The sequence below is a fragment of the Mytilus edulis genome, chromosome 1 (genome assembly GCF_963676685.1).
Source record: "Mytilus edulis chromosome 1, xbMytEdul2.2, whole genome shotgun sequence".
In the NCBI taxonomy this organism is placed as follows: Eukaryota; Metazoa; Mollusca; class Bivalvia; order Mytilida; family Mytilidae; genus Mytilus; species Mytilus edulis.
Window position 1 is genome coordinate 10791100 of NC_092344.1, and position 24943 is coordinate 10816042.

The window sequence follows — 24943 nt, forward strand, 5'->3', positions numbered from 1 at the left end:
CTTTTTTCTCTTATACCTCAAGAGACATTTTATATAAATTAAAGAAATTCGAAAAAAATGATGTTGAACGATTTTCATATCTAATAAGGGTATTTAAGAAAAAACCTTTAAGCTATAATTACATTTTCATTGATGTAAGGGACTCCAGATTTACATCTTTCCATGACTGTCTGTCACCTAAAAATGTAAAATTTGACGAAGGTAAACATATAGAATATTTTCAAAATGCTACTTCGTACATCTAATTTTATCTTTAAACGATAAAAAATTATCTCCGAATAATATCTGATGTCAGAAAACGACATTCCTTTCTGTTTTAGTATCAATATTGCCCACACAAAAACCTTTGTCTGTGTAATGTCTTTTAATGTAACTTTATACTGATAATTTGGGCTCTGAAAAAAACCTAACCAGAAAAATTCTGTTGACCCTACTCACCCTGCGTTACATGTACATTTATTTCCACCACTTGTATTTTGACTTTCTGTAATTTATTCATCTCAAGACTCTTTAGCCTCTTACTTTAATTTTATATTGTCTTATTAGTGTATTTGACCCTTCCATGTAAAAGATAAATGATTGTAAACCAGTAGCGGGCCAAGCTAACATATATGACACACCACATTCAGATGGTGCCTTATATTTTTGGTTTAATTTTAATTTCAACCACATTTTTTTTACATCCTGTCTCTGCAAGTTTATCTGTAATCCGTTGATATGACCACAGTGCTGTAAGCAGTGTAAGGTTGTTCAAAACTAGGATAACTGTTGATCCATCTGCATGTACACATGTAAATCATAAAACTTTAGTTCTGAGATAACTAGTTTTTTTGTATCAAATTTATTTTTACACTAAAAGTCGAGTTTTTATACAAATTAGTCTAGTTTTTTTAACATGCCTCACAAGTTTTGGTTAAAAGTTTAGATATGCCTTTGTGAAAAACTAGGCCAATTGCATGTGAAAATGTCACATGATATGAATTGTTCATCCACCACACCAAAACAACAATTCTATTACGTCATACGTCATGTACATGTAAAATTGACAGTTATGACTTGGAGTTTGGAAAGGAAAGTACATTTGGCCACTAATCTGATGGAAATACAGATCCCATGTCCACTTTTTGCTTACTAGGATCTGAAAACTCTGTCTTCTACTTATATTTCACATTTCTATTGAGGTAAGTTGGCCCTGCACCTTTCGTTATGGTTGATTGACTTTGAATCGTTTACACTTAGTTTACATGTTTAACATTGAAACCTCTAGGTTTGTTAAATTGATACACACCTTCAAAACTTTGAAGGTTGAAATTTTATTGGCCAAGGTTTAATACCAGTTCAGATAATTAATAGAAAGTGGTGTGGTTTTTCCTTGCACACAGCAATAATGCCTACTCGCACTTGGATATTGGCTATATTAATTTGTAACTGTTACATTTCTAAAAGTAACACAATAAAAAAAAAAGTAAAATCACAATAATACTGAACTACATGTAAGAGGAAAATCGCATCGAAAAGTCCCTATTAATCACATGGCAAAATCAAATGACAAAACACATCAAAAATGAATGGACAAGAACTGTCATATTCCTGACTTGATGGACAGTTGTCTCATTGGCAATCATATCACATCTTCTTTTTTTTTATATTGGTACATGTGCAAGCATTTTCAAATGTAGAAAATGGTGGATTAAACCTGGTTTTATAGCGCTAAACCTCGCACTTTGTAAGACAGTCTCATCAAATTTCGTTATATTTACAATGATGCATGAACTAAACAGACATAATACATGTAATAAATATATAATAGTCAAAATATGGGTACAGCAGTCATCATCGTGTTACAATTTTAAAAGGAAATAAATACATTGCTTCGCGTGTCTGACGTCAGAAAATTTTATACCTCACATATTTTTGTCGTTCAGTGTTTATACAAACAGTTTTAAAATTTCACATGGGCAATGTTAGCATACAGGGTTGACAAATCAAAAGTATGTAAGAATTAATTACAGAGATAGAACAGTGTGCAAAAATGCATTACCCTCATACAAATGCACAAATGGTAAAGAAAACTTGTACACAGATATCTAATAGAGGAGACAAAAACTAAACAAATTATGCCCAATGAATGAACTCTGGTCTATGGACGTATGTGAGCATAGAACCAAGCAAAACAACAACAACACTGCTTGCAAAATTGCAGTTTTCTGAGCAAAACATCACTGTTAAGATTTAACAACAATGTATCTGATTTAGAAATCCATAGGAACGATAATAAGTGGATTGATTCTACATGTACATCATGTTTACATTAACTGTTTTAAAACGAATAAGATGGGTATGATTTTGACTTCACTTAAACTTTAGAAGGAATTGACAGGCCCAAATTTTGTGGCAGGGTTAATATAAGAATAAAGAGGATGTGGTTTGATAGCCAATAAGATAATGATCCACCAAAGTTCAAATAAAGTGGATTTAATCAATTATAGGCAATTATGCAAACTTTAACCATGAGATAAACAAATACAGAATAGTCTGCTATAAAACTAAAAGGATCCCACATGAAAAAAATAAAATATGTTATGTGAGATCTTAACCCTCCCTTTAAAGCCTTAGCCAATGTGAAACATTTTTTTAAACTAAATTTTATAACTGTTATAAGTTATAACCCACAGCAATACACACAGTAAAACTCAGTTTAAATGATGGTCAAGTCCAATGTTAGATCAAGTACAAGAACAATGTAACAAATGAAACTTAGCAAAATGACAATGACTAACATACATTAACAAAAGACTACTAGTAGCAGGTACTAGCAGCTCTACATCTAGGCCCCTATTAAACTGAACGAAAGATTAAGTCTTCATCATATGAAAATCAACCAGAATTCAGGTTTACAGATCTTGTCAATGACTGGTTTTAAAATAAATGTGTTTATTTCTAATGCAGAAATCTAATTAGTGAATAAAAAAAAAAACATTCCTTCTTTTATGACTTGCAATTGCATTGACAATGTTCAGTATAATTACTGCATCCCTTGTAAATCAGTATGTTTAAAGGTTTGGTTAGTCTTTGAGGTGAATGATGACTTTTTTGTGCTTTGTATAGAATATTACCATCAATGATCATGATGGGATGTTAAATACCTGAACATTTAATATGTCTGCACTTTGATTAAAATCATTGATATTTACAAATTATATTTGTGTACAGATGATAAAACTGAGTAAAAGTTTTGACAAGTTTCTGTTATCGAAAAACCTGTTTTAATAATTTTTGTGGAACACAGAGATTTCTTTCCTTATAATTTAATGCATATGTACACAGGCCGATCTAACAAGTTGGGATATAAACACAATAATTGTTGATCAACATGTATTGTCCATGACAATCAAAACAACTCCCTTTTATTATTGTATAACAGGGTAAATATATACTAAATTTATTTTTGTACCCCCACAAAAAAAAAAGGACTCTTACAATTCATTAAAGTTTATAAAGTTCAAGAACATAAAATGCCTTTAAAATATAATTTTCTAGTTCCTGCTAAATATGGCTTTAAACTTTTCCTGGAATACAGGTTTGTCTTTACTCAGAGTTATTTATGTTGTGTAAACACAGCCATATTTGTCAATTCTTTTTGATAAACCTTAAAAGTGATATACATTGTACTTTTATAACAGTGGTCTCGCTAGCCCAAAATAGAAGGGCGCCACGCCCTGGGTGCCCAGGGGCGGATGCAGGAATTTTCGAAAGGGGGGGTGCTAACCCAGGGCACTCAGGGCAAAGGGGGGGTGCAAAACATGTCCCGATACAAATGCATTGATCGGCAAAAATAAAGGGGGGTGCGCACCCCCGGAACCCCCAAGCCCCCCCCCCCCCGCCACTGGTGCCCTCAGCCGCGCCCTGGGTGCCTTCATCCATGCCCTTCTGCCCTGACGTCTTTTTCCAAAATCATCTTGTGCCGTTTTGGTAAAATTTTGTTTCATCGATTTCTGATCTCCAAGTTAATTACATATATATGACACCTGTGTGATTGCCCCCAGGTTGATCATGTCATTACAATCAATTACAATGATAAAGACTTCAAAGGTGTTAATAACTAGGTAATTTAATTAGGACAATGTATCTTTTTGTCATACTTTTGATGAATGTGTCAGCGAGTGTGTTTAGCTTGGGTGGGCATTTTTATTCTCCAAGACGAAGTCACAATGGAAGAGCGTATATAAATGAAGACTTTCATGACTTTAGAATTGAATTTAAGTCATCAAAATAAAACTATGCCTTTACAGAAATGCCTTCCATCTCAACTTGTTAGCGACAATGCAAGCACAGTTTTTAATTAACCCAAACGTAGTGGAAATTGATTTTGGAGTTACTTCCCCTGTTTTAGCTTATTACAAATTTGTGCTCTAAAAATATTATCTAGTATCAAAAAAAGGAATAAATGACCAATTGAATATATAATAACATAATAATATTACCTTAAAGATATTAACTGTTTTTGAGCATATTAAAAAATATATATTGCAATTTCTACTTGATAATTATACTTTTAGCAATCCATGTTCTAAACATTGATAAATTTGTAATGCTCTCAAGTTCAGTATGATGTATTGAATTAAAAGAGCACTGTATAAGCTTACTAATCCCTCTTAGGTCATGGGTTCAAATGAATATGCAAATTTAAATGGGTCTTTTCAATATTGATGATATGCTATTGGAAATTTGACATTAGGCCCACCAAAGATTGAACTCTCAGTCTTGAAAGAAACAAATTGGTAAAACAGTCAGACTTTTGTTTGAAATTACCAGCAATATCATGATGAGTTTTATGAACATGATGAACAATATGAGATTTTACATGAAGGTAGACATCAACACGATCAATGAGACAGCAGCCCAACCATAGAAAAAAGATATATGTCTAGAAATATTGTGGAACAAATATATTGATATGGTACGATGACATGTCTGATGGACATTACATTGTACTACACAATGATATGGCAATTTCTCTTTATAAACATTGTACCTGCCAGTGGCGGATCCAGAATTTTTAATAAGTGGGGGCCCACGTTAAGTACATCAACCTAAGGTATAACGTACAATGTATATATGGCAATATACATTCAGTTTGCTAGTCCTCACGAACTAAATGTATATTGCCATATAATTACGTTATACCTTAAGTTGATGTACATCAACTTAAGGTATAACGTATATATGGCAATATACATTCAGTTTGTACACTTTAACTTGAGGTGACTTATTATTGTAATGTATCATTATGATATCTGATGACGGTAAACTATAAACATTGATAAATGGACTTTCAGGTAAAGAGTTGGTGTGAGTAAATATATAAATATCTGTATATGCATTTGTAATTAATTAATATTTCCAATTGCAAATAATATACATTGAAAGGAAAAGTCAATAATGTAGGAAACTATAGCCTTTTGGTAATTAATCTGTCAAAAATAATTTAGCTTTGTCAGCATTCACATTTTACAGGAATATCAGTTCAGTAATACTTTGCTATATAAAGTCATATCATGCATCAGCAGGCAGAGTTCTTGAAAAGTGGTGGTCCACATGAATGTTTTGACATTTTAAACTTTTAAAGAACAGACACACATTGGTATTTTCAATAGAGGTAAAAAGTGAGGACTAGCAAATATTCTTCAGAGGACCATGCACCAGGAAAAAATTATGTCAAGGACCATGTAAGCAGGCATCATAATTTATGTGCATGATGTAATAATTAACTATTTCTTTTCAGATAGTTCTCTATGAAGTCAATGAATTTTATAAGAAATCACCAAACACTGAATTGGTGTAAACCAACCCACCGGTGACAACACAATGATCAAAAGAATCAAGCGACGTTTATCACATAGCTTCAGTAAAGACCAGAATGTGGATGACAGTTTGTCAGATTTGACTATTGAGGACCATGGAGCAAAGGAAAATGGATCAAGTAAGAATGGTCAAATTTCACATTTCTCAATAGGGCTCTTCATGGTTAGTTTGGCAGATTTTCATAATGTAGGTAAAAATGGTATGAAAAATACGGGAAAATATCATTAAAACAGAGCAGTTGCTTAGAAACATGCATACTTTCATACAATTTCCACCTCTTTCAAAAAAATCTGCACCTTATCAAATATGGCAGAACTAACCGTGAAGAGCCTATTGTGTAATACATTTTGTACATGTACATTTTTAGCTTCACATGTTCATTTGTATATATGCAAACATAACCATTTTTTGCATGTTTGAATGAAATGAAAATATAGATAATGGTGATTATAAGTGTCAATGCAGAGACAGCAACCCAATGAAATGTGTATGTTCTTACATAGGAAATCGGATTGTAGAAAGTGTCACAAATTTCTTTTGACCACTGTCATTTCATGTTATGTACATGTGAAGATCCTCCTAGAGCTGAGGTTTTGTTTGTCAGACTTTGTTGTTCTATCTATATACATGATATACATGCAGCTTCTCTTGTTAAAAGAAATGAACTGTATGTTCATTGATCAATTGTCATTGATTTATATATATTTATAAGAAATCAAAATAAGAACTATTTGAATCCTCAAATATATGTTTTACAATGTACACAAGATCTTTTCAAATATAACATTAATTTTTGTATTTAAAGATCATTGGTTATACATTTTTTTTGTACATCTAAACATAAAACTTGCAGTCCTTCCAATCATATACTTATATTTTGTCCTGGAATTATACATTTAATTGTGTTAAATTATGCTTCTGTCAGAGAATTTTAATTATGTATGACAATGTGCATGAACATTCTCCCAGTGCAGGATTTTCTCTGTGCTGTTCACCCATTGGTGGTCTTGTGCTGTTGTCTGCTCTTTGGTCAGGTTGTTGTCTCTTTGACACATTCCCCTTTCCATTCTCAGCTTTTCAGTTGTAGAAATATTTTCCAAAAGCTTTCTTATTCTTTCATGACATGGTTAAGGCTTTTTTAATTGTTTAAATATTGTCATGATATACATTGGTCAGGTTTAGTTTTGTGGATGTGATATAAAAAGATGTCATGAATTTGATCCATCTGGATGGCTGGATGCTCATTTTGTCATAATTAAGTATGTTTATTTTTTTCAGTAGCTGAATTTATATGTAAGAAGTATTTTTTTTTATCTGACTGTCACATAATCTTGATGTTCAATACATAGACATAGATTACAAACATGGTGGTTGTTACATCTTTTCAAAAACTTTGTTTGGTTATCAAAATTTCATAGTATTAAATTTGAAAGAAAAGGTTTTGACATGGATTAAAGTTTGGTAACATATTAAGGAAATAGTATACAGCAATGTTTAATGTATGTACTTTTAAGAATAATAGCGTGTTCAGGTTGTTGATAGGAATATTGAAAGAACTGTTATGTACCCCACACCCAACATTCTTGATCTTTGTAAGATTATAGAAAGGATCCCATTTACTATGTATAGCAGTGACATAACTATTTTCTAATCATTCAGATAAATATATGTTCAAATACAGTACAGATGTATTTACAAAAATATTTTGATGACAACATTAATTTGTCTCACTCCTCTCACCTCATATGACCTCAGGTTATAAGAGAATGTAGGTAAAAAACATATCAGAAGAAGAATTATGTCACAATGCAGGTGACATAATATTTTCGCGTAACACACCTGGTACAGTAGGTTTGTACTTATCTGAACCTAATTCTTAAGATCATAACAAAATTCTTGAGGGAAACAGTTGACCTTTATGCTACCATATTGAATACCTACCATGAATACTTATGACTGCTGCTGCTGACTGAATTAGCTGTTATATTTCACAGTGAATTCTTGTAAAAGGCTCCATGTTGAAGGCCTATTATGGTTTACTTTTATAAATTGTTATTTGGCTGGAGAGTTGTCTCATTGGCACTCATACCGCATCTTCCTACATCTATTGATTGAGGGTGATTCACTTGAAATATATGTTATGTACAGTATGTTCAGAAGGTATTATTTGAAAGGAACATAAAGAGAGTGATCTCCCCCTAAATCAACAGTAATCACCTTGTTTCAGAAGTTTGCTGGTCACCAGCAACATGCAGTTAAAACATTAAAGATAAGCAATGTCAGTTTCTTGGTCAAAGGACAGAGTGTGATGAGGAGCTTACTTGGTCTAACTTTTCCTTTATTTGAACTTTTTATTTAAAGTTTTAATTAATGTATTTGTTTTTAAAAGTTGTTTTGACTTTCCCTAAAATGCAGTTTTGACATCACAAAAAAAGGTCCTCCTAAATATCCTTTGTGTTTTTTCATAAAAAATACAAAGATTTTGATATTTTTTGTAGTTTTTCATTTGGACTTATAAATAAAGAGAGCATACATGCTCCAATTGAATATTTACTACAATGTTTGCCTACATGGACAATAACTTTCATGACTGTAACTACTTTTGTAAATTTTTGATCCACAAAAGGCATAAACTCAGTCCACATTAAGGTTTGGCATATGATGTGCACACTTCTAGAATTCTATAATTAGTATCATTGTGTTGTTTGGTTGGTTGCTGTCTCATTGACATGAACTCAGATTTCTGTTAATTTGTATTGTGTTAAATTAAAAATCTCTCAATATATATTCTAATCCTGGAAGCTTTGTTGAAAGGTATTTCGAGTTCTTTCAGGACAGCTATACTGTTGTGTGATACAGGTTATCTATTCTCCTTAGAAACTATTTCAGACATGAGGAGGTTAGGATAAAACACTTGTTGTTTTGACATATCATAATGACTTTGTAGTAAAGATGATGTTTAGAGCCATAGAATGATAGATAAACAAGTTATTCCAATACAATTTGGCTGTAATTGTAGAAGGATATTTTGGTTTGTAGAATGTAGGTCTATAGGTTTTAGGTTATCTTGAAAGTTTCTATCTATCAATAGGTGATAAGTTTTGATCAACTTTACAATTTTTTATCAGATTGTATTTGCCCTCTTGGGATACCATTTAAAAAGGTTTTCATCTGCTTTGATAGAGAATAGTTAATTGAAGTGTCCAGAAATTGGTCTTTTAAAATTCTCTGTTGTATTTCTATGAGATCAAGTATTGTCAGCAATTTCTCAGAAAATAATTCTGTTTCAGCCTTAACAAAAATTTTGAAGAGCCTTTGATTACAGTTTTTAATTGAATTATTTATTTGATTGAATGCCTACCCATTTATTTCTAAATGATCCTAGCCTCGAATTATTTGTATAGGTTGGATCTTTGCAGAGTATTGTTATGCCCTGTATAAAGATAGTAGCAACCATTATGTATTTCCATCTGTGGTCCCTCGTGATCGTGTTTCTGGTTTAAGTTTTTGTTTATTTAGTAACCATTATGTTGTAGTCACCATATTTCAACTTGAAGCTAATTAAACATTATCATGATTATGTGAACCTTTTAAAATATATACCAAATAAGGCTTTTTTTACCCAAATTTTGTTCTTCATTGAACATGGAAACGTTAAAATGAGTGTCAGTGGTGCATTGTGACCTATCTACACTTTCAATGTTTTTACTTTAATCTGTGGATAATCTGTACTTTAACAAAATAAAAATAAAATGTTAAGAATCAAACAGTAAGTATTAATTTATATGACTATCCCTTTGTTATAGTACTGTACCTTCAAGGTAAAATTATATAGGAAGTTGGAACCGTCACATGTGTTAAATATAATACCAGATTACTTGATTGATCGTTGCTCCCTTAATCATGCCTTAATGCCCCATTGTATATAACATTAAAATGTGTATTCTATTTCCATATTTTAACCACTGTTATCTCATTATGATATTATATATTGTTGATTAACTTTATGTCTTTTAATTAGAAGGGGAGGTTTGATCAAATCTATTCTAGTCATGGGTTACGATTCAGTCCCCTTCTCTCCACCCTTGGCAGATCTTTAATTTACTCTGAACCTCCTTATTATAGAATTTCAGGTTTATGGTCTTTATACAAGATTTGCTTGTGCCAGATAAATTGGCTATAAATGACAATGCCCTAGATCAAACCCAAGCAAAGATTTTGCCTGCTTACCATCCTGATAAAGGAGTAGGTCCGGTAAGGGCCGATTTTGGCCCCAAATTTCAGTTTCATCTAACGAGATATTACGAACACTTTTTAAACACTTAAGTGTCTATTTCAATTGATTCGATTAGTTTATGTAAAAGATTTTAACTAATTCAGTCATTAAAAACGCTCCGATTGAAGCTTGAATATGAAAAATCTATCAAATATGCCAAAAAACGTCACTTTTCAGATGGTTTTCGTCAAAAATGAAAGTGGCCGCATCTGTGTTCATCCTCAACCTTTATATATGTTATGTATTATCATCAAATACAACTTACATTTCAATATTATGAATGAACACGAATGCGGCCACTGTCATTTAAGACGGAAACCGTCTAAAATTTAACTAAAATGCTAAAATTGTGAAGATTTCAGTAATTTAGCATGACTTTATGATGCTAGTACACGATATATGTGCATTGTATTGTCAAAAGCAGTATATATTTATGTAGCAGAAGCATTCTACTTTCCAAAAAATAGCTAAAAGATTACGTTTTCACAATTTTGCAAAACTGCTTAATTTTGGGGCCAAAAAGGGGTCTTACTGAACCTACTCCTTTTGTTCATGGCAAACACTAAATTTCCTACCGAAGGTCAGTGGTTCTCTTAGGGCACTGATGGACCAACTTCCTCCACCAATAAAAGCTGACCACCATGAAATAGCACAATAGTGTTGAAAATGGCGTTAAACATCATTTAATCAATCAAACACTAAATCACTGGTTATCAGTAATAATTTGTAATATAAACTAATCTAATTTTTGTGTTTGTTTTGTGTTTGTGCTTGTGTTTTATTCAAACTTCCTGTTGATTTATCTTGTTTATGCTTACTGCTTAGATACATGTTTTGTTTACATTCGGGTAAACAACAAATATATTTACACATACTAAACTAATACTTATGTTTATATTTTATAAAGCATTATTTCTTTGACCCACAGCTTGCCTCAGATTTTGTATTTAATCATGTTAAATTGTTGTTTATGTTGTATTTCCTGCCATTGTCAGTCTGATTGGAATCTGTGCTGTTTTTATGCCAACACCAATAATTATAGAGAAACTGACAGGAAACACTAAGCTTAATGTTGGAAATCATCCATTTATTGAACTTATCATTGGTTTAAAGTAAGGATGGACACGGGTTTTCACAGAATATTTTATGTTTTAATTATGGGGTATTTTCTCATAATGTTGTCAGCAATAGAACTCTTTCAACCATTAAAAAATCTTTCATTCAACCATAAGAAATTGAAATTTAATATTGAAAATTTCCATTCAACCATTGGAACCTTTCATTCAGTCAGGTAATTCTTCCATGCCGCTATTGAGCATATTTATTTAACCATTCAAGTAATTTTATTCATCCATTGAAAATACTGGAGAAGTCATCCATTCAACCATTGAAGCAATTCATTTACCTATTGAGGAAGCTATTAGTTGTACCATTGAAGATGCCTTTCATTCAACCATTGAAGGCTTCATCTGGCCAATGAAGATTCCTTTAACCAATGGAGCTTTTAATTCAACTAATGGAACCCTTCAATTGTGTATAGATTTAGATATTTAATGCTATTTTTAGCTCACCTGGCCCAAAGGTGATCCATCTTGTAACAACACTTGGTCCATCATCCGATCCATCATCCAAGATGGCCGCCAGCGGGGGACTTAGTTTAACATAGGACCCTATGGGAAATACATACAAATGTCTTCTTTTAGAGAACCACTGAATGGAATGAAACCAAACATAGCATGAATGTTCCTTATGAGATGCTGACCAAATGTTGTTACTTTGTAGCCCATCCATCATCCAAGATGGCCGCCAGCTGGGGACTTAGTTTAACATAGGACTCTATTGGAAATACATACAAATGTCTTCTTTTAGAGAACCACTGAATGGAATGAAACCAAAAATAGCATGAATGTTCCTTATGAAGTGCTGACCAAGTGTTGTTACTTTGTAACCTATCCATCATCCAAGATTGCCGCCAGCGGGGGACTTAGTTTAACATAGGGAAATACATACAAATGTCTTCTTTTAGAGAACCACAGAATGGAATGCAATATTAAACCAAATTTGGCCTCAATCATTATTTAAGTACCTGTTATGATTTTTATCTTTTTTCAAAAACCCAAGTAGAGTCAGGTGAGCGACACAGGCTCTTGAGAGCCTCTAGTTCTACAATTTACTCCTTTTCAAAACTATGGTTTTATGATATAAATGCCTGAAAGAACATGATGGAAAATTGGTTTAATGAAGCTAAATTGCACTTGCAGATATAAATATTTTTTTTATCAGTTGCATCAAATCAGAAAGTTTTCCTCATGCCATGATCATGCTTGTTTTCTACTGTAGCTATCTTAAGAGTTTGGGGTTGATCAGCATGCATCAGATTGTCTTAATTGATTAGTATGTAATCCATTTGTGATGTAACACATAAATGATGTATGACCTATATATATATAACATCTATTTTGAGAGGTATTTTATTTCCTTGCATTTGAGGCAGGATTATTTATGTTCAACTTTAGAGGAAGATATATATTTTTAGGTTTGTTGCTGCTGTTAAAAGGTTTCAGAGTCCTCCAAGGTGTGTGTATCTGCCTCATGCACAGCTATGAGTCCTAATGTCCAATTTTCACTTTACTTTTGATAAAACTTGCCTTCATATCCTAAATATTCTTGAAATCTTGTGTAAATCTTTTCAACATGTTAAAATGTCTCTTTATCAAGCCATGTTACTTCCCCTGTTTCCTATTGTAGAAATTTAGAAAACAATTTTAGCTGCTGTTGCTTTAAAAGCATTGAACTTGAATTTAATAAACATTACACAATGAAATAAAAGATTCAAAATATTGAATTCATTTATTCTATAGAAATGTTCTTATCCAATGTACTATATGATATAACAGCAAAGGCTGGATTTGAAATTATGAGAATCTGTCATTTAAAGATCAGAAGTCATTTTGAATAAAGACAAATAGATAAGAGTCTTATACAACTTTATTATATTGCTCACTTCAAAGTCTTAATTGAAAAGCTAAGAAAATGTTCAGATTGTATTTCAAAGATGCTCTGGGGTGGAAATTGACAAGTCTATAGACTAAGGCAGCCTGGCTATGATAACTGTAATTGAATCGAAAATTAATAATTGCTGTTCCATTAGGGATTATTTCTATAGCTGTAGAAGTCATACTTAACATCGTTTTATTTGGACTTAAATTGGTATGAATGGCATTAGAAAAGTTATAGATCTTTAAAATATTGACAAATTGTGACTCATTCAAACACTGAGTAACTAGTCTGTTTCATGCAATTGTCTAATCCAAGATCCACAATTATTTCTTCTTTTTTAATGTTATTTCCAATTTTTTTTAAAGAAAGATGAGAATTTTTCCAGCAATTCGTAAATGTTATTTTGTCACCTAAGAAAGTGAGAGGAGTAAATTCTGTTAAGGGATTGTGATTATGTTTTGTCACATGTTGATGATGACACTATATCTTTACAGAAACCATAATCATGATAATCGTGTAACAAAATGACGTGTTTTGAAGTAATATTTCAAGATAAGTATTGGATAACAAAACAATGTAATTATGAGAATAAATAAGTTTTCTTACAAAACATGTTTAGTCAATAGTTCCTACTTAAGTTATTGTCAGGAAGTTTTCGTCTAGACTGAACAGTTGGTCAGCATTAGTACCATATGTTTATATTATTGTTTACTGAATGCATAATTTCTGTTTGCACTCATGCATTTGGATGTGTGTTTCTTATGATATAAGTTTAACACAACAGCAGCTGGTTGGTTGTAAAAGACATGTAATAACAGAAGTAGCACAGTGAACTTTGTAAACATTGCTGTTGTTAGGATTGTCTACTATCCCTTCATATTGTCTATTTTGACAGATGAACTCCTGTTCTAGAAGTAACTTAGTATGAGTATCTTATTATCTTAGTCTACAGAATTGAACGTGTTATAAAGCTTGTTTTAAAGAAAATTGATTAGGCTTCTGGTCAATGGCCATATACTGACAAGTTTGCAGGTACTATTTTGCCCTGTTGTCTGTAACAATATATTATATAATTTATTGAAGTGGTTTTTTTTACATACAGGTATTTTTGTCCAAAAAAATATTTCTTGTTCTAATCTGGCCTTCAACTTTGTAAATATTTCATCAAGAATATAGTCTCAGCAATGATTTCATTATAAATACAATGAACAAAATGAATGATGAGGAATTCTGGAGAAAATGGTTTTATTGATTTAAGAGAGTAAATCCTAATTTAATTATCAAAATCTTGAAAGTTTCATTTCTCACTGAGCCTTCATAAAATACTTGTGTTGAACTTACTTTTGACTTTATTAAATTCTTATGTAATATTATCCAATATAAATACATTCAACTTTAAAAATGATATTAAAATTGATTTTAATCTAATAGTATATCTAGTGGAATTGACTAATAGTTTTAGATTTTCTGGTTGTATTGATTTGAAGGACATCAGCTGTTTATCTGATATTGTAAGGATTCTATTGGATTATACTTGTCACAAAACTTCAAGTCCTTTATAATTGTTCAATGTTTTGAAAAGACAATTAGGGAGTAGGAAGAATACATAAAGTTTATATTATATTGTATGTAGGACAAGTCAAAAATGGCTAATTTCATTTACACAAATTGGGAAGTCTAATACACCCGTAATTGAAAAACCAAATAATGGGGATTTATAGATTATCAATGGTTTTACAATCAACTTAACAAGAGAGTGTTTCTCAGATACAATCACATCGCAGGGTAACAACCCTGAAATGAGATGTGGCAGAGAAACATTCTTGTATTTGAAACACTGTTTTATAACTATTTTGCCAATGATGTCATTATTGTTTACATTGACAATGTCACATGTGCTCTTAGATTTTGATGATAATTTTCTATCTTAAACATTAGTACATAATAATGAATTATCACCAAAAAAAGATAAAATAAAATATTCTCCAAATAGTGATAATCATTGAAATTCATGGAATACCAACTTTCACAAAAATAAGGTGGCTAATTTGACCTTAACTCACCTTCATTTAATGAATTGATATTGAAAAGTTACCATTAAGATTTTTGCTAAAGGTAGATCATAAACAGATCTGAATGAATAACAGAAAAGGGAGGAGGGTATAAGCTTTCCATTTTTTTTTTATCTGAGTATTACAGTATTAAATCATGTTACTTATAATTCGTTTTTACTGAAATTTCAGTATATTTGCACAGCCTTTTGGTATCACCAGAAATCATGTTTAATAGCAGATGAATAAAGCTTTTATTCAAATAAACATTCTGTTTGAAAATGAGCATTATAATGCAACAGTTGATGCCGTTGGTTGTGGATCAGAAGCCTACTAGACTTATATGTCAAACTCAAGTATCATAACAATACATCAGCTGGTATTATACAGATTGAGGGATTACTATTTGCCTTGGCCTTAATAAAGGGGTTATATTTCCTTTAATAACACAGAAGTAGGATGATTAGATGAATAACGAACTCAATAATTATTAATAGAAGGCTCAATCAAATATGTATGGGTATTAAGACTGCAGGATGTTCAAGTTATATACAGTAATAATGCAAATTACTCTGTATTGTGTAAGAGACATTAAAACAGAAAATTAAGTTATGATTTGGAAAGGATGGCATTGTCGTCTAGACTTTGTAAGTAATGAAGTCAGAAATGTTCCCTCATAACCAGTAATTGGTCATTTTGTTCAAAAGGTCAACCCACCATAGATTGTTATACATTTCTATTATCAGATGTTAATGGCAGAAAGTATGTCATAATAATAGTGTAGTTGACAGCAACTATGTCTTTATTCTTTTATAATATGGTAGACTGTTCAATAACATCTTTAAAAGCCATTTTGGCCTTCAGATTGAACAGTTTAAACTGTTAGTTATAAGTACCTAGTATAAAACTGGTATAGTTTTGGCATTTGTACTTTTTGAGCTACTGGAATTGAATTTATATAAGATAAGTATTCATCATACCATATGCATTGTTTTTGTAGAATACACTAGTGTTAAATATAGTATTATTAAGATATATTTATCATTATAAAACTTCTATGTATTAAAGATGAGAGTCATCTGGATTACTCTGCCAGTGATACTTAATAAGTCAATAGGCCTGTGTTACCAAATCAAAGGCAAGAATTGTCACATGCAATTTAGCAGCAAAATTGCTTTTTGGGCAATGGTCCTAGTTTATTTTACAGACTCTTGTATAGGACCACAATAATGTAAGGCTCTAATAATGCCTTCACTTTGAAGGAATCTGATTAAATCTAAATGAGATATCTCTATATTTTATAAATTTCCAATATTATGCCCTTCAGTATTTTTACAGGTTTGAAATAAGAAAATGGCTTAAGTAACTTGATTGTCAAGAATAATTATGCATGCTTAGCTCTCCTGGTCCAATTGTCCAAGTAAATTGTAAATTGACCACTCTTTAAAAAGTTTCTTTTATCATTTAGAAGACATGGTTGTACAGTATAAGTATATTGTATAAGATTTGCATTGATCTAAGTCAAGAAGCCAATTCACAGTGAAGTTGGACATATGCAAACATTTCACTGCCCACTTCTAAAAATGTGTTGTGCCTATCATTGAAACCCAATAGTGAACACAATGAATATTTAACTGGCCTTTCAGAGGCCAAACCCTAATTACAATATTTGGGGTTTTGGTTGATGTAAACAAAAAGCAATTAAGTTGCCATTCAATGTCTCATTAAAAACCTAATGATGCAGGATGGAGGATCTTTAGCTTATTGATTTAATGAGTTTTAACTAGCTTTACATTAATTGATTCTTGTCAGCATATCATAAGGACATTATAGATTAACCTATATGACATCATGTCACATACTTAACTTAGTGCATAAAGATGACTTTGTAAGAGAGCGAGTGTAATATTGCTTTTGATGTGGTCAGAAAAAACAATTTTTCTGAAATTGTCCTCCTTTTGTATTGATTACAGTTATTAGATTAAAGGCTCTTACAGTCAATAAGTTGAGTACAAAAATCATGATGAACATGCAGTTATTAGTTATAATCTGGCTATAGGTCAGTCAGTGTAGTAAGAATTAGGCCAAGTCAATGTAATAAGTTGTTTTAATCCACACTTACAAAACAATATTAGATAAATTCAGGTCCTTAAAGGGTAGACAGATTTAACCTTCGAAAATTCGTTGCTGCTCTATTTTGGCTCTTATTGTATTTAAGCTCTCCAATGTTGTTTTGCAAGCTGTTGATCATGAGCGTATCTGATGAAGATTTGAAATATAGAAATTAGGAAATGTGGTATGATTGGCAATGCCGGCAATGAGACATTTACTTATCCATCAGAGACCTTGCATGTTTGGCAATGGGAATAAATGTATCCTCAAAAGTCCTTGAAAATAAGACAACTATCCTCTATAGTCCAAATGATGTGAGACAACTATCCTCTATAGTCCAAATGATGTGCATGTAAGCAACAAAGGCCATACCATATAGTCAGCTATAAATGATGAGACAACTATCCTCTATAGTCCAAATGAGACAACTATCCTCTATAGTCCAAATGATGTAGACAACTATCCTCTATAGTCCAAATGATGTAGACAACTATCCTCTATAGTCCAAATGAGACAACTAGCCTCTATAGTCCAAATGATGTAGACAACTATCCTCTATAGTCCAAATGAGACAACTATCCTCTACAGTCCAAATGATGTGCATGTAAGCAACAAAGGCCATACCATATAGTCAGCTATAAATGATGAGACAACTATCCTCTATAGTCCAAATGAGACAACTAGCCTCTATAGTCCAAATGATGTAGACAACTATCCTCTATAGTCCAAATGATGTAGACAACTATCCTCTATAGTCCAAATGATGTGCATGTAAGCAACAAAGGCCATACCATATAGTCAGCTATAAATGATGAGACAACTATCCTCTATAGTCCAAATGAGACAACTATCCTCTATAGTCCAAATGATGTAGACAACTATCCTCTATAGTCCAAATGATGTAGACAACTATCCTCTATAGTCCAAATGAGACAACTAGCCTCTATAGTCCAAATGATGTAGACAACTATCCTCTATAGTCCAAATGAGACAACTATCCTCTACAGTCCAAATGATGTGCATGTAAGCAACAAAGGCCATACCATATAGTCAGCTATAAATGATGAGACAACTATCCTCTATAGTCCAAATGAGACAACTATCCTCTATAGTCCAAATGATGTAGACAACTATCCTCTATAGTCCAAATGATGTAGACAACTATCCTCTATAGTCCAAATGATGTGAGACAACTATCCTCTATAGCCCAAATGATGTAAGTAACAAAGGCCATATCATATAGTTAGCTATAAATGAAAACCAACAGTCTAATTTGTGACAAAACAGATATTAAATTGAAGCAGCCTGGTTCACTTACAGTCTTTTTGTAAGGTTGGTTTGTAACCATCAATTAGCCTAAGAAAACGTCATAGCATATTATTTTATGTTGAGTGGCATGCAATTCCATGAAGCAAAAAGAATCAAGAAAAATATGCTCTGCTGAAAAAATTAAAGAAGGCCATAGTTTATATGTAATACAAGTATTAAATATCAATATAGGAATTAAATGAACTTTTTCTATAAGCATGTACATACAATGTATAAGAATCTATTGGGTTTTTTTTTGGTGTTCAACTTAGATGTGGCCACAGTAACAAGCTCAAAGCATATTTTCAAAAAAAGAGATGAAAAAAATACCAAATAGTAATTTTTCTGCTTTTATACCTGCCTATAGGCCTAGGATATTCCAAGCAAAAATTATGAAAATTGTGTTATACTGATAAAAATACTGTCTACACATGTTTATATATACATCCTATAATAATACTGCCTACACATGCATATATATACATCCTATAAGCTTACGTCTTTAAGTTAAGTAGAAATGACAATGACATATTTCCATTGATAAATAAAGGGGCGTAAAAAATGGCATTATGTAATCTTATGCTAAGCATGCTTAAAAAGATTATTTTTTTTATTTTTACTACAGTTATTATTAGCAGTCAGAGTTTGATGAACTCCAGAAATCCACAAAATACTAATTTTGATTGAATAAACCTAAATAAAAGACAAAAATTTGATTTGCTGGTGCATATGTAAACACTCTGTTATCTGTTATGTTTACATGGTGAATTCTATCAATAAGGTATTTGTGAATGGCTGTGGTACAATCAGGAATCAATGCTATGGGATTGGCTGTGAAGTATCTGTTATTCTCATGAGGCAGGTTTTTATGAATGAAAATGTATTTTCCAAGACAAACAATATAAGTGAGGTGGTAAATTTGATCAAAACAATTCTTCCTGAAGACAAACTAAATGGTACCTAGTGCATAATTGATTGCTTTCTGTGGCTGACTTTCATCTAATCCATAGTTCAATATTCAAAGGCTTTAAGGTAACACATTCTGTTTGTTATATAACAGTAATGTTTGCCCTTATATTCTGTAACCTTGTACATATAAGGAGATTGGTTGTAAACTTTAAGAACATATAAAATGGTTATTTTATAATATTAAAAAATCATATATCATATTTAAAGATCAGGTTGTAAACTTTAAGGCCACATAAAATGGTTATTTTATAATATTAAAAAATCCTATATCATATTTGGAGATCATATGTGTTATTGTATTGAACAGGCTATTTTAGATATTACAAAAGAATTATTGCAATATAAAATGCAAAAATGGAAATTAGAGTATAAATATATCAATTACACTTCATTTGCCAGGAAGAAAAGATCATTTGTACATGTGTTTCAAACAAATTAAAGATGAAACAATGGAAGTGAAAAATGATAGCAGATAATGCCAAAGTTCATTTAAAATCTCCAGAAACAAGAATTTTATACTTGTTCTTTGTGAGTAGAGAGAATGTTGACTTAAATTTGGTGTATCGAATGATTGGAAGGTGAAAATGTCTGCCAGGCATGGTTCATCTTACCTTGACATCATTTTCATGGTTCATTAGTCAATGTTAAGTTTTCATGGTTCTTTAGTCAATGTGAAGTTTTTCATGGTCGACATTAGTCAATGTTAAGTTTTTCATGGTCAACATTAGTCAATGTGAAGTTTTCATGGTCGACATTAGTCAATGTTAAGTTTTTCATGGTCGACATTAGTCAATGTGAAGTTTTTCATGGTCGACATTAGTCAATGTTAAGTTTTTCATGGTCGACATTAGTCAATGTTAAGTTTTTCATGGTTATATCTGTTTCTCAGATACTATAAGTAATAGATCAACTATATTTGGAGTGAAATGATTGCATGGTAAACATGTTGTCTGTCATGGTTCATCTGACCTTGACCACATTTTCATGGTTCATTGGTCAATTTCTAATCTTTGTAATTTTGTATGTTTCTAAAATACAAGTAGCAAAAGGCCTACTTTATTCAGAGTACTGATTGCATGGTGTATATGTAAGTCTGGCAGTGTCCATCTGAATTTGACCTTATTTACATGTCATCATTGATAATAAAATGGTTATATTCAGCATGTGTACCTTAAATGTTTGTTGTTGATGTTTTGAATTCTGTTTCAGTTTGTTTGATTTGATTTGTTCATTTCATATTTCTCACTTTATTTCTATGAATTTCTTTTGTTATGTCAAACTATATGCTTGGTAATAATGACCAAAGATATGTTTCACATTCCCTGTAGTTTGTGTAACATGAAGTTGAGTGAAACTTAGTAAAACTTCCAAGTTCCAACATCCATAGGTTAGTTCTTTCAATCTTAAAATATATACATCAGTATAACATTTTATTGTTCGCCTGGTTGAAATTTACCTTAAATATTATTATTTAATGGTTTAATCATGGCAAAGAAAAGTAGTAACCAGGTGTCCTAATTATAAGCAAAGTTAAAACACCAGTTTCTAACAATATACTCTAAAACACAAGTTCTGAAATAATTATTTTTGCCACAAAATTGGTTTTCATTTTCTAACTTTAGTTTACCTTAACTAAATGTTATGAACCTTATTCACAATGCTTATTACTACAAAACACAGATTACTTTTGACTTTTGATGGCGTCACTGTTAGTGTTACAGTTCTAGAGTTTATAATACTCCTTTAAAAATGGAAAAATTGCTGAATTTTTCGTTTCTATTCTCCAACTGAGAACTCAACCAAATATTATGAAACTTATACACAATGCTTAATTTTACCACAAAATTCAGATCAAGCACGAATTTGGCTTGGGTCACGTTTAATGTTTGAGTTATGTCCCTTTATAATGTTTAATACAAGTTATGACGTCATCTGTGTTCCATGGACACATTCATTATTTATTTGAATGAACCTTTAGTTCCCTGTTTTAAGTGCAACTTACACATTCTATACATGTGGTTAACCTTTGTGATGGTTTTAAGATATAGTAAACTTGTCTTAAATCTTGCAAAACATTTTCTACATTTCTGTTAACTCCTGTAGGAGTTATTTATCTCATGACTTCTAAATTCATGTCTGTTTTTAATGTGGTAAATACAAATTATCATAATATGATAATCAGGCATTCAGAAATCTCATTTACCTTCAAAAGATCAAATTTAAAGAGCAGTGCAGGAAAGTCATATTGCACATGGATGAAAAAGAGTTAAAACAGCGGATTTATTTTAAATGAAGTTAATGTTAAAACAGATTTTCATGGCAGAATGTTCTGTACAAGATAAGACAAGATTAAACATATAAAACAACCTGATACTCTATCTGCTTCCTATCTTTACAATTATCATCTGAAGCATCTAGGCCATGGCAGAAGTTACCACAGGTCTTTGAAGAAAGGCTTGGATTACATTCTATCTAAAATCAAAATGCAATACTTGATTACTGGTTCGTTTTACATTTATTTGTGTACGAACTTCAATATAAATGGAGGCAGATTTTCTGGGAAGGCCACTTATATTCCTCAAGCCGTGTGATGGATAAATTGTAAAAATGTTTTAGATTTTCTGAACATGCTTTTGATCAAATTATTTTTGAATCGTGAAGCTGTAATACTGGATAATTGTGAATGAAAATACCAGGATTTACAGGGAAAAACAGGATGATTTTACTAAACAGTAGATGAATATCCTGTCTTCAGTATTCAATTAAAATATAACAATTATTATATAAACGTAAATGAAAGTGAAGAGAATTTTATACAAAAGACAAAGTTAAGTGATAAAAAAGTGAAAACTTAATTTGAAAAAACTAGTGTTTGGAGATATGTTTTAGAATTTCATTTCCCAATATAATTATTGGAAGGTAGTTGCAGGAAAACTGTTCAGCAATATTTGGTATACATCACCATTTGATGACAATTTTTATTGAAACAGAAGCGTAATAATTGTGTGATAATTATTAGATACAAACCTTAAGGGAGTTATAATCAATATAAAGTATTGTCATTAGGATATTGTAAATAATAGGAGGTAATTTAAACTATTGACATGTTATATGGTCCTTAATATGCATCCTACTGTGATTAGAATGGAGAGTGACCAATCCTTGGAAATTACTGGTCATTTATTCTAACATCTGCTATTTACATCTATATGTTTGCTTCATGAATGGTGATACAATATTGTTTCCTTGCAAATTGGTCACTTCCTCCCAGGAAATTGACAAGACTAATTTTACACATTAAGTCCTGGTGTTTAGATGAAATTGTTTTTTACATGAGTCAAAAGAGTTTGTTGATTGGAAAATAGTTTTGAAAGATAAACTAGATAAAGTGATTATGAACCTTCAGCTTATGTTATGATATTACTAGAAATGGACGTTACATAAGTGAAAAACAAATATTATTGTGAAAGGATATACATATAAAGAATCAGGAAGTGTTTGTGTAAAATGAATGTGTGTTTTATTTAATTGAATAATAAAAATAAAGGACTCAAAATTCACATGGATAAAATGCATCAATTTGAAAGTCGTAGTTTTCGCCAAAGGAAAGTGCTCACGTTACAAAAGTTAGAGAAAAAGAAACCGTTTAGTCGGTCTTTATCTTTGATAAGTCGGATTAGAAATCTTTGGTCCCGGTCAGATAGTTCTTCACAGAGATCACCTGTTCCCACAACAAACATTGCTGTTACTCCGCCAAAGTTAAAGGAAGAACACGACAAAAATCATACATTGCCTAGAAATGCCAGATTAGGTAATTTTGTTTATAAATTATAATTGTTTTCTTTTTGAAATTTATCAACAATATCATAGTATTTAAAGAATTACTTAATTTTATGGATAGGCCATCATCCGTCAGCTTTTACAGCAATTCTGTAATTTATCATTTGAACATTATAAAGATGTTCAGAAAGAACACCTTGGAGGTACAGAAAGTTTTATTTTAAACTAAGTGTAAACAATGGTAAAGGGAAATATACTTTATATATTTCGCAAATATATTGTCATCTTTAGATATTACCGTATAGCAGGTTATTTTCGGGGTTGTAAAATTTCGCGATTTTCACTGAATAAGGTATACAATTTTTTTTTTCAATACCTTTGCATGTACACTTTTAAATTGGCTGTATTTATTTTGGCGATTGTGTTCTAGCTGTGAAAATAAGTGAAAATTAAATGAAACCCTGCTATTTTTTATAGAACACTTTAACAAAAGTTATAAGGTGTAAATTTCAATTACATTCACTCAGAGTCATAATACCACTGGTGGTGGACTTATTAAGGATTATGTACCCTTCTGTTGATTCAATGCTAAACATATGGAAATTTTATAGAAAATTGATGACTGATAGATATAGGATTATTGCATGCTGAGTGCTAGCATTGATTTCCTTAAAACAAGTTTATTAATGTAGTTATTGGTTAAAACAAATAAAAATATGGACCAAATCAAGTACACCATTTAGGGTGCGCTCGACTTTAGTGACTCTGCACGAGGTATTTGGGAATTTACAGGTTGGTAAGAACTTCTTGTAAAAAATAAACACTAGCACATCATAGAAAAGCAAGTGAGTAATCTATGTTTCAAATTTTATGACAAAAATCTCTATTAAAGGCTGTGGATTTTCTATAAAAATCTTGGTTTATTTGCCACAAAGTACTCTTTTTCTATTAAATGCAATGAAACAGTAAATATTAATGCTTTGCATCAAGTTTCCCCCTAGTATATGTACAAAATGGCCTGTCTCAATTATTCATTATATCTGTAGTTTTGATACAATTGATGTTTGAAAAATTCGTACAAAAATGGCTACAGAAGGGTTCATAAACCTTAAGTCTCTTGAGGGTATCAGCTGCTTATAAGCCAGTGCATTAGAACTAAAATGATTTATAACATAATTTTCTGAAATACTTAAAATGTTTGGGTTCATGTGTTCTTGATGAAGGTAAATCATTTCATGGTATGACTATTGTATCATCTTAATAAGACTGCAGTTACCTCAGCTTGGGGTGAGTTGTCTTCAAGCATGTCAAGAAAATATTAATTTACAAGGAAATGTTTATTTTAATGAATAATACAGATAAATAATATCCCAATTCTTGAATATTAAATTGGGCTCTATATTTTTAATTTTGAGTGATTACCTGAGTTCTCACGGCCGACACTCGGCTAACCGAGAGATTGGTCGGTTAATCTATATTGAGTATGCGGCTATATCGGCAGTGGGTCTGTTAATCGGGTTGGCTATACGTCTGTTAAGAGTAAAACGCACAATTTAATGTTAAACTCGATCAAATATACAGA

General features: G+C 31.4%; 1 protein-coding gene across 2 annotated transcripts in view; it reads left to right on the forward strand.

Moving 5' to 3' along the window:
* Positions 1-120: 120 nt before the first annotated feature.
* LOC139523800 (cyclin-dependent kinase 17-like) overlaps positions 121-24943 on the forward strand; it is a 73980-nt gene continuing 49157 nt past the window's right edge. The window contains exons 1-2 of one of the 2 annotated variants that reach the window (XM_071318094.1): positions 121-201; positions 5786-5983. In XM_071318094.1, the coding sequence (XP_071174195.1) occupies positions 5869-5983 (115 nt within the window). In that variant the 5' untranslated portion in view covers positions 121-201; positions 5786-5868. Of the gene's footprint in view, positions 202-5785; positions 5984-21730; positions 23393-24943 lie in introns of those variants that run through there. The other variant, XM_071318085.1, reaches the window with a different exon arrangement.